The sequence below is a fragment of the Cucurbita maxima genome, unplaced genomic scaffold (genome assembly GCF_002738345.1).
Source record: "Cucurbita maxima cultivar Rimu unplaced genomic scaffold, Cmax_1.0 Cma_Scf00032, whole genome shotgun sequence".
Classification (NCBI taxonomy): Eukaryota; Viridiplantae; Streptophyta; class Magnoliopsida; order Cucurbitales; family Cucurbitaceae; genus Cucurbita; species Cucurbita maxima.
This window is the reverse complement of record NW_019272048.1, coordinates 1513275-1525391: the sequence shown is the minus strand read 5'-3', so window position 1 is coordinate 1525391 and position 12117 is coordinate 1513275. Positions and strand designations below refer to the sequence as shown.

The following is a 12117-nucleotide window of genomic DNA, read 5'->3' as shown; positions in this document are numbered from 1 at the left end:
AAAAAAAAAAAAAAAAAAAGTGCAGCTTTGGATGAGAACAAAAATAAATATTAAAAAAAAAAAAAAAAAAAAACAGTTGAGAGTTGGAGAAATTAATTTTTAAGAGTGGTTGGAATGATTTTTAATAAGCCCACCTATAAAATTGTGCTTATTTATTGCACCCACTTAGCCCTTTTCTTTTCCTATCCTTTAATATGTATATATATATATATATATATTAATGTCACATCTAAATTTTAATAAATTTTTTTCTATGGGCCCACAAAGACCCACCTCGAACGACATAGGGAATAACTTGTAAAGTCATGGTTATACAGAGATCCACCTCGAGCGGAAAATACAGGGAATGACAAGATAGTCGTAAGAAATTTCTCCAAATTTGCAAAGTCATGACCTCACAGAGACCTACCTCGAACGGAAAAGAGAGGAAATGACGAGAAAGAGCCGTGAGAGATTACTCTTTATCAACTAAAAGTTAGAAACGAAGATTAAATTCTCTACCCGTGTTCTTTGCCGCCCTCTAAAGTACGTTGAAATTTTTTCATTAGTTGAAAATTATGTTATAATATTAAATTTTAAAATTTTAGAAATTACATTAAACATTTAATTATATTTCTAATTATGTACGTCTTTTATTAAAAATTATATTAAAAAATTTGAAATAGATAAAAGAAAGTCATCGGGGGAAATCCGATCTCTTTAAATTATAGAGACGAAGAAAAGTTTTCAATTTCCGTCTGTCTTGTAAACATCTCTAAGAGTATTTATATTTATTTAATATTAATTTTTTTTAATTAAGTCAATAAATATTTAAATTTGTTTTTCTTTCGGAAATGTGTAGATAATTTTTGTTAATAAAAAAATAAAGAAAAAAAAAACTGAAATAAGTTTTATTTTATTTTTATTATTTTTTAAATATATTTATATATATAGAGAGAAAGGCATCCTTAAATATATATTGAAAAAAAACATGTATCGTGTATGACCTTGAATAAGTCAAACATGTTGACAACCAGAGTTAATTTTAATATTAAATATGATATGCTTTTTGACTTTTTATATTATAATATTTTCAACGGTATATTTTGTTCTTAGTTATCATTTTTTTTTTTAATATAAACAATATATATAAAAAATAATTTATTTTATTTAAAAAACGAGTTTCAATTATAAGCATATTTTTTATTTTTTTTATTTATTTTAAGGATATTTTTTAAATTTCTCAACCATTTAAAAAAATATTATTGAAATTTTTAAAAATTAATGGATATTTTTATTAATTTAACAGAAAAATAATTGTAAACCCTAAAATGAAACTAATTTAAATACCATCAACTTTTACGGCTTGAAATTAATGTTTTATTATTTATTTAAAAAACGAGTTTCAATTATAAGCATTTTTTTTTTTAATTTTAAGGATATTTTTTAAATTTCTCGAACATTTAAAAAAATATTATTGAAACTTTTAAAAATTAATGGATATTTTTATTAATTTAACAGAAAAATAATGGTAAACCCTAAAATGAAACTAATTTAAATACCATCAACTTTTACAGCTTGAAATTAATGTTTTATTATTTATTTAAAAAACGAGTTTCAATTATAAGCATTTTTTTTTAATTTTAAGGATATTTTTTAAATTTTTCGAACATTTTAAAAAATATTATTGAAACTTTTAAAAATTAATGGATATTTTTATTAATTTAACAGAAAAATAATTGTAAACCTAAAATGAAACTAATGTTTTATTATTTATTTAAAAAACGAGTTTCAATTATAAGCATATTTTTTATTTTTTTTTTTAATTTTAAGGATATTTTTTAAATTTCTAGACCATTTAAAAAATTATTATTGAAACTTTTAAAAATTAATGGATATTTTTATTAATAGAAAAATAATTGTAAACCCTAAAAGGAAACTAATTTAAATACCATCAACTTTTACCGCTTGAAATTAATGTTTTATTATTTATTTAAAAAACGAGTTTCAATTATAAGCATATTTTTTATTTTATTTTTTTAATTTTAAGGTTATTTTTAAATTTCTCAACCCTTTAAAAAAATATTATTTGAAACTTTTAAAAAATAATGGATATTTTTATTAATTTAACAGAAAAATAATTGTAAACCCTAAAATGAAACTAATTTAAATACCATCCACTTTTACAGCTTGAAATTAATGTTTTATAATTTATTTAAAAAACGAGTTTCAATTATAAGCATATTTTTTATTTTATTTTTTTAATTTTAAGGATATTTTTTAAATTTCTCGATCATTTAAAAAAATATTATTAAAATTTATGAATATTTTTATTAATTTAACAGAAAACCCTAAAATAAAACTAAATTAAATACCATCAACTTTTGCAGCTTGAAATTAATGTTTCATTTATATGACTTTTCTAAAAGTTTTATGTTTTCAACTTTGGAACATATTTCCAACATGTATAGGACTGACACCTTGCAATATTGTCTCACTATTATATTTCTTTTTAATTAATTTATATATTTTTTAATAAATGATATTATTTTTTAAAAGTAATGAATTATAAGAAATTATGATGGGTTCAATTAAAGCTTAGTTTTAAATTCTTAAAAGAAAAAGGAATGAGAGACAATAACTAATTAATATTTAAGTTATCATAAAAAAAGATAGATTTAAAATATTATATTAATATAATTTTGGTATCGGTACTTTTTAATAGACTAACTGTAATAAGGGTGTTCAAAAAACTCGATAACCTGAAAAACTTGATCAATCCAACCTAACCCGGTTTGAGTTAAGTTGTGAGCTTATTTGAGTTAGTTTATTGTTCGTTTTAAAATATAAATTGGAATTTTTAATTAAAGGTATGAAAAATGAATAAATAAATAAATATTTTGGGCTTAAATTGGATTATTTGGGCTAGGTTGTGAAAGGCCCAAAACACAAGGAACATCTTGCAGCCCAGTGTAGGCCCAATAATGAGATATATTGGATTGAATGGTTACATAAATTCTTATCTAATAGGAATAATTATTTTTTAGAATAAGGTTTTATTGTACAACACTTAAATTGTTTTTAATTGATTTTTTATTTTAAGAAATATACATCAAATGAAATATATCGAATCTGGGTCAAGTTTAGTACGGTATGTGCGTTAATGTTGTATAAGCACTTGTGAGATCCCACGTTAATCAGAGAGGGGAACGAAACATTATTTATAATAGTGTGAAAATTTCTCTCTAGTAGACTGGTTTTAAAGTACTGAGGTTGAAGACGAAATGTAATAGGCCAAAGTGGATAATATTTGTTAGCAGTGGGTTTGAGCTGTTACAAATAATATTAGAGTAAAAAAAAAGTGCCAGCGAGGACACTGACTCCTAAGGAGGTTGATTGTTGAGATCCTATATCGATTGAAGAAGGAAACAAAACATTTCTTATAAGGGTATTTCTATCCTTGACAAACATATTTTAAAAACTGTGAGGCTGATAGAGATACGTAACGAGCTAAAACGACGCTGGCCCCCAAGGAGGTAAATTGTTGAGATCCTACATCGGTTGGAGAAGGGAACGAAACATTTCTTATAAGGGTATTTCTATCCTTGACAAACATATTTTAAAAACTGTGAGGCTGATAGAGATACGTAACGAGCTAAAACGACGCTGGCCCCCAAGGAGGTAAATTGTTGAGATCCTATATCGGTTGGAGAAGGGAACGAAACATTTCTTATAAGGGTGTGGAAACCTATCCTTGACAGACATATTTTAAAAACTGTGAGGCTGATAGAGATATGTAACGAGCTAAAACGACGCTAGCCCCCAAGGAGGTAAATTGTTGAGATCCTATATCGGTTGGAGAAGGGAACGAAACATTTCTTATAAGGGTGTGGAAACCTATCCTTGACAAACATATTTTAAAACATGTGAGGCTGATAGAGATATGTAACGAGCTAAAACGACGCTGGCCCCCAAGGAGGTAAATTGTTGAGATCCTACATCGGTTGGAGAAGGGAACGAAACATTTCTTATAAGGGTGTGGAAACCTATCATTGACAAACATATTTTAAAACATGTGAGGCTGATAGAGATATGTAACGAGCTAAAACGACGCTGGCCCCCAAGGAGGTAAATTGTTGAGATCCTACATCGGTTGGAGAAGGGAACGAAACATTTCTTATAAGGGTGTGGAAACCTATCATTTACAGACATATTTTAAAACATGTGAGGCTGATAGAGATATGTAACGAGCTAAAACGACGCTGGCCCCCAAGGAGGTAAATTGTTGAGATCCTACATCGGTTGGAGAAGGGAACGAAACATTTCTTATAAGGGTGTGGAAACCTATCATTTACAGACATATTTTAAAACATGTGAGGCTGATAGAGATATGTAACGAGCTAAAACGACGCTGGCCCCCAAGGAGGTAAATTGTTGAGATCCTACATCGGTTGGAGAAGGGAACGAAACATTTCTTATAAGGGTGTGGAAACCTATCATTGACAAACATATTTTAAAACATGTGAGGCTGATAGAGATATGTAACGAGCTAAAACGACGCTGGCCCCCAAGGAGGTAAATTGTTGAGATCCTACATCGGTTGGAGAAGGGAACGAAACATTTCTTATAAGGGTGTGGAAACCTATCATTTACAGACATATTTTAAAACATGTGAGGCTGATAGAGATATGTAACGAGCTAAAACGACGCTGGCCCCCAAGGAGGTAAATTGTTGAGATCCTACATCGGTTGGAGAAGGGAACGAAACATTTCTTATAAGGGTGTGGAAACCTATCATTGACAGACATATTTTAAAACATGTGAGGCTGATAGAGATATGTAACGAGCTAAAACGACGCTGGCCCCCAAGGAGGTAAATTGTTGAGATCCTACATCGGTTGGAGAAGGGAACGAAACATTTCTTATAAGGGTGTGGAAACCTATCATTGACAAACATATTTTAAAACATGTGAGGCTGATAGAGATATGTAACGAGCTAAAACGACGCTGGCCCCCAAGGAGGTAAATTGTTGAGATCCTACATCGGTTGGAGAAGGGAACGAAACATTTCTTATAAGGGTGTGGAAACCTATCATTGACAAACATATTTTAAAACATGTGAGGCTGATAGCGATACGTAACGAGCTGAAACGATGCTGGCCCCCAAGGAGGTAAATTGTTGAGATCCTTTATCGGTTGGAGAAGGGTACGAAACATTTCTTATAAAGGTGTGGAAACTTATCCCTGATAGACATATTTTAAAACTGTGAGGCTGATAGCGATACGTAACGAGCTGAAACAGATAAACTGTCAGACGCGTTTTAAAATTGTGCAGCAACAATACGTAAGTAGCCAAAAGTGGTTTATATACTCACTTGTGCTATTTTCCCTTTCTTGTAAGTGAGAGCCGAGTACTCACGAGAATTTTAGTTGTTAATGGTACTTTTTTTAATTTATTTGAGATTTTTAATTTTTTTTAAGTTTAATATTGCTAATAATTTTTTTTGAAAGTAACTATAAAGTTGAGATATTTTTCTATAATTCTGTAAAAATAAAATGATAAAATTCCACCGTTGCCTGTGTGGCTATGCATGAAGAAAATCGAAATTGCACATATTTTAAACCTAAATTCAGTTTAAGGCTTCCGATTTGTGAAGGACGTGCAATGTGTAGAGTTGATTTGAGGCGATAATTCAAACGAAATTTCTGTTCGATTGCTATGATTTCATAGTTCTCGTAGTCGTCGTCTGCGTAAATCTAGTAACATATCAACGTTTGGCAGTTGAATTCGAGTCTTCCGATCGAAATCCTGTATCCTTTGCCGCCTCTAATCCGACCTATCCTCTGCCGGAATTTGCAATGAGAAAGACCGGAAGAGGAGGCCGGCGGGCTGATCAGAATCGAACTCAAGAGGTTTGGGTTGCCAAACACTCGAATCAAACTCAGAATCGCGCTTCTACCTCCGGCTCACAGCGCTTGGAGCCCGGTAATCGTCCTTCTACTGGTCGTAATTCCAACTACGAGCATGAGAATCGCCGCCGCCCCCGTCCCCGACCTGTCGAGAAAGCGGAGGTGAGTGCTTTAGCCGATGGAATAGAATCTTTCACTTGCGACGAAAAGCCTGTGGAAATGGAGAAGAGATGCGGAGATGTTGTGAATTCGAACTGTGAGATTAAAGACGGGACGGCCGGAAACTCTGGCTCAAGTGAGGCTACGGATGATGTTTACAGTAGGTTGGGGATGCTGCAACGCAGCTCCGAGGAGCCGGAGTTGTCGGAGGAGCAGCTTAGGATCAATGATCAGTTGCAGGAAGATGAGGTATGCGATTAACGTTATTTGCCTCTGATTTGCAAGCGTAATTGATTGTTTTTCAGCTGACGCTTGTTTATACACGTTAAATTTGCTACGAATTGATTTTGGCGATTCCATTTTTGTTCTTCACATTTATTCTTCGCGTTCAATCTTGAACTGTTTACTGTTTTATCGGTGAATCTTCGGCAGTTGCTGGCTTTGGAGTCCATATATGGAGAAAATATCCATATCCTCGATGAACATAGAGGGCAGCGCCGTTTCCAGGTTCATAATTATCCGATAAATTCATAATTGTTGCATCAAAACAATTTGGAAATTGATCCCCAAACTTTTCTATTATTCTGTAGATTTCCATACACATTGAGTGTCCTGGTGATATTACTGTTACTGCAAATCTCAACTCATCTGGTGCTCTTGAGATGAAAAGAACAAATTCAGACAATTTCTCTTGTTCTTTCAAAGTCAAGTATCTTAATCCCATTGTTTTGACCTGTTTATTACCGAAATCATATCCGAGTCACCTACCTCCATATTATACAATCTCTATTCAGTGGTTGGACGCTGCTAGAATTTCCCGTCTTTGCTCTGTATTGGATACGATATGGACAGAACAAGCAGGGCAGGAAGTTGTATATCAATGGGTAGAATGTCTACAAATGTCATCTCTGGTTTATCTTGAGCTAGATAAAGAGATTACGCTTGGTCCTTACAACAAGGGACATTCGGGAGATATTCGAGCAGTTTCGGGAAGTGTTTCTCCAGAAGTTGATGTTCCTGCCATTGTAAATTATGACAATCAGAGACGTGAGGAGGACTTCTGCATGAACTTGCAGGAATGCTGCATCTGTTTAAGTCAGTTGGCAGGTAAGCTCAATAATTGGCTCATGATAAGATGCTATTATTCAATTTACAGCCTATAACTCGTCCTAAGTTCTACTTTTGCTTGTATGCATTAGCGAGAATAGTTTTAATAACAATCACTTATAACATAGTAATTAAGTTCAAGCATCTAATTACAGATTGCTCTATAGCATAATAGGCAAGTTTTTGGGAACTGGTGTCGGTTAACTAGCTTTGCCCTTCCCCTCCCGACGCTAGAGAAGACAAATTATCTGTACACAATTTGACTGACTATCCTACTCTAAGAAGAGGTTCCTTTGTTAGTCAGAACAGCAATATCTGCCTCGTTATGTACAGAAAATTACTCGTCCTGTTTATTACGGATTCTTGTTCAACTCTGCATATAGGTGTCAATTTTCGTTACATAATCACTAATTATCTGCATTAACTAAACGGTTCTCTTTGTTCCGGGTTGAATCACCCTAAGCGATGTTTTGATATTGGAGATATAAATGGGGAAAAAGTTCTAATCAGATATCCTTGTGGAATAGAACCACTCGCTTCAAACTTCTAAGAAAACTATTATACTTCTTAAAACCTATTAAATGGAACAACGAACCACGAACTTAGCTGCTCCAAGTTGACAAAAATCTTTTGTAGTCGTGGTAGCCTGACCTTTAATACGTCTAGAGTGTCGTGTAATTGCTGAATTTTGGGAATCCCATGAATTTTGCTCTCTTTCAGTCTGTGTGTAGAAATTGAACTGTCGACTGGGAACTTTTAACTCCAGCTGCTTTGTTTGTTGGTTGTGCATAATCAGGTACAAAGTTTGTAAGATTTCCATGTAAGCATTACTTTTGTTGGAAATGCATGGAGACATACTCAAACATGCATGTCAAGGAAGGCACCGTTAGCAAACTCAAATGTCCAGATGCCAAATGCGATCTTATGCTTCCTCCTGGTCTTTTGAAGCAATTGCTTGGTGCTGAGGAGTTCGAAAGATGGGAATCCATGTTGCTCACGAAAACACTGGAGTCAATGTCCGATGTAGTCTATTGCCCAAGGTGTGAAACCCCCTGCCTCGAGGACATAGATCATGATGCTCAATGCTCGAAGTGTTACTTTAGTTTTTGTACACTCTGTAGCGAGAGACGTCATGTCGGAATTGAATGTATGACTCCAGAAATGAAGCTTCGTCTTCTTGAGGTTAGCTAAGTACCCAGTTCACCAATCCATGAGCATTTTTCCTTTTTGTGGGGATACTCATTAGCATTTATCGTTAGAACTTGACCTCTCACATTTTTTAACCTTGTTAACGTGTTATTCTTAATGGCGCAGGAGCGTCAAAGTTCATCTCAGTTAAGTAGTGATCAAAGACGAAAGGAACGCGAGATGATAAATGAGCTTATGAGTGTCAAGGAAATACTTCGCGATGCCAAGCAATGCCCATCTTGCAAAATGGCAATATCACGGACCGAAGGTTGCAATAAGATGGTTTGCAATAACTGTGGACAGTATTTCTGTTACCGCTGCAGCAAGGCAATTGATGGATATGACCATTTCAGGTTTGTTCATGCGAACGAGCATTAGTTTAGTACTGATGATTCGCATCAATTGTGCACTTCTCTTAGATAGATGAATCTAACACGCTAATCTTTCATGAAGGGAGGGCACATGTGAATTGTTCCCGCAAGAAACCATTCAACAGTGGGAAGAGCGCATGAATGCACGGCAGCTGTTGGGCCAGATTCATGCAGAACTTTTTCCTGAAAATGGTCATCCATGTCCTAATTGTGGTCAAATTAATGCCAAGGTGAGTAGTGAGTAGGACACATTTACTAATGGACATGGTGTTTCTTTAGGTAGTCTCTGTCAAGCAGCTGAACTATACAAAGAAACGAATACATTTGAAGGGGGAAACGGGTCATAATGTAAAAATTTTGGTAGTATTATCACTCAATGTAGTCAATCCAGGATTCCTTTTTAGTATAACATCTGTAACCGCCGCCTGGGCCCACCTCTAGTGGATATTGTCCTCTTTGAGCTTTTTTTTTCGGGCTTCCCCTCAAGGTTTTTAAAACGCATCTGCTAGGGAGAGGTTTCTACACCCTTATAAAAAATGTTTCGTTCCTCTCCAACCAATGTGGGATCTCACAATTCACCCCTCTTCAAGGCCCAGCATCCTCGCTTGCACTCATTCCCTTCTCCAATCGATGTGGGACTCCCCAATCCACCCCTTCAGGGTCCAACGTCTTTGCTGGCACACCGCCTCATGTCTACCCCCTTCAGAGCTCAACCTCCTCGTTGGCACATCCTCGTTGGCACATCACCCTTCAGAGCCCAAGCCTACCACTAGCCGATATTGTTCTCTTTAGGCTTTCCCTCAAGGTTTTTAAAATGCGTCTGCTTGGCAGAGGTTTTCACACCTTTATAAAGAATGTTTTGTTCCCTCTCTAAGCATCAGATATTTACCGTTTGAGATATTATTGAGAGTTGATATCTCTTTCATTAATTATGGTATTCAACGTAGATCCCTATTAGGATTCAGGGTTTTTTTCCTGATAGGCAAGACAAACCTATCATTCAGAGTGTTATTTTGGACAAACCTATCATTCAGAGTGTTATTTTGGAAAAAAAAAAATGGATTTCTCTGTCCGACACCATCATGCTTTTGTTCTTTATCCACCAATTGAGCATTTCCAGCTATCGTGCTCGCAATTGTTCGAACATCTTACAAATGGTACTCTTCAACCTAGTTTTCCTTTTCCTTTCCTCATAGTGATTGATTCAACACTAAAATTAGCTTTGGCGAACTTCACATCAAGTTTTGAATCAAGCAATTGGTCATTTCCTCTAGCATTACCGAAACCCGGGTCTCGATCTCTTTACTACATTCCTCTGTTTCTTATTGCTAATAATTTGCTTGATCTAGATCTTAACACCATCATGCTTTCGTTCTTTATCCTCCAATTGAGCGTTTCCAGCTATCGTGCTTGCAATTGTTCGAACATATTACAAATGGTACTCTTCAACCTAGTTTTCCTTTTCCTTTCCCCATAGCGATTGATTCAACTCTATAAATAGCTTTGGCATGCTTCAAATCAAGTTTTGAATCAAGCTATTGGTCTTTTCCTCTAGCATTACCGAAACCCGGGTCTCGATCTCTTTACTACATACCTCTTGTTTCTTATCGCTAATAATTTGCTTGATCTAGATCTTAACATGCTGATGAGTTAAAAAAAAAAAAAAAAAATACTGTGTTTGTGATTCTACTTTATTTTGTTTTCATTCTTTTAATGAATGAACAGGTTGGCAATAACAATCACATACGTTGCTGGGCGTGTCAAAACCACTACTGCTATCTATGCAAAAAAATTGTGAAGCGCAGCTCCCAGCATTATGGACCCAAGGGCTGCAAACAACACACAGCTGGTTAGTTTTACTGCTACACTTCCAAAAGCCAAGGCTTATTATTACCCATCAAAATTAAAGGGAAGAGCCATTTACAGTCTCGTAAAGCTTTTATCTTCTTCTCCCACTTTTTCTTACCCCTTTTTCCCCTCTTTCACTTCATTTTTCTGACTGATTTAGTTTAGTCGATCATAGGATAATGTTTTATTCAACACTTCTTTTTTTGTTGAAACAGATATCAGTAACTTTTATAAGGTTTACCCATGTAAATGTATTAGAATTACAGGCCTGTTCTAATAATACCCATGCTGTGGTTCATATTTTTAGTTAATTTTTGTGAAATCTGTCCTTCACCCGTCGATGTAACAGCCCAAGTTTACCACTAGTAGATGTTGTCCGCTTCGGCTCGTTACATATTGTTGTCAGTCTCACGGTTTTTAAATTTGTATGCAAAGTAGAGGTTTCCACACCCTTATAAATAATGTTTCCTTCCCCTCTCCAACCGATGTGGGATCTCACAATTTACCCCCTTTTGGGCCTAGCATCCTCGCCGGTACTCGTTCCCCTCCAATCCATGTGGAATCTCACAATTCACCCCCTTTGAGGCTTAGCATCCTCGCTGGCAGTTCCCCTCTCCAATCCATGTGGAATTTCACAATCTACCCCCTTTGAGGCTTAGCATCTTCGCTGGCTCTCGTTCCTCTCTCTAATCAATGTGAAATCTCACAATCCACCCCCTTTGAGGCTTAGCATCCTCGTTGGCACATCGCTAAAAGATATTGTCTACTTTGATCCGTTCCGTATCGTCGTCAGCTTCACGGTTTTAATATGTCTCTGATAGAGAGAGGTTTTCACATTCTTACAAAGAATATTTTGTTCCAACAAAATTGGGATCTCAAAAAGTGTTAGAATGTTTTGTTCCAACAAATTGGGGTCTCAAAATAAGTGTCATGAACAACACTCTTTAAAGATGGGAGGTTTGGATTCAAAATAAGTGTCATGAACAACACTCTTTAAAAATGGTAGGTTTGAACATCGACCAATGTTTAAGCTGTAATAGTAAGAGGAAAAATAGTTCTTCAGCAAAATGATATGACTCGTTTTCTTTTTGTCGGAATTAAAGTTAGTCAAGAATGACTTGTACGAAAAATAATTGGAAAAAAGAAATTTAAAATAAAAAAGCGATAAAACAAGGTGAAAAATGGTCATATTTTTTTGTCATTTCTTTTTGTTAATAATTCACACATTCCTTGTATTAATTTTATTTGGATGGTAATTAAAAATAATACAGAAAAGTTTCTCTTAAAAAAAGTTAAAAAATTATTAAAATTTTAATTTGTGCATCCATCAAATTAAAACTTAATATTAGTAAAATTATGAAGATTTTTTTAATTATTATTTATATTAAAAAATTATTGGTGTAAATTGAATAGAGGTAGAAAGTACGAAAAAATTAAATTATTTTTACAAATTAAAATTAAATTATTTTATTAAAATTAAAGAATTCATATGAATAGTTAGTTTTTTTTTTTTTTTTTTTTTTTTTTTTTTTTTTTTTTTTTTTTTTTTTTTTTT

The 12117-nt window shown here is 34.1% G+C and overlaps 1 protein-coding gene across 1 annotated transcript; it reads left to right on the top strand.

Annotated features, from left to right (window-relative positions):
* The first annotated feature begins 5552 nt into the window (after positions 1-5552).
* Positions 5553-10870, top strand: LOC111466811 (E3 ubiquitin-protein ligase RNF14). The gene is made up of 7 exons (XM_023111437.1): positions 5553-6297; positions 6481-6555; positions 6639-7155; positions 7952-8337; positions 8470-8696; positions 8797-8944; positions 10440-10870. Exons 1-7 carry the CDS (start codon positions 5839-5841, stop codon positions 10566-10568), a joined length of 1941 nt encoding a protein of 646 aa, XP_022967205.1. The 5' UTR covers positions 5553-5838; the 3' UTR covers positions 10569-10870.
* Positions 10871-12117: the final 1247 nt, after the last annotated feature.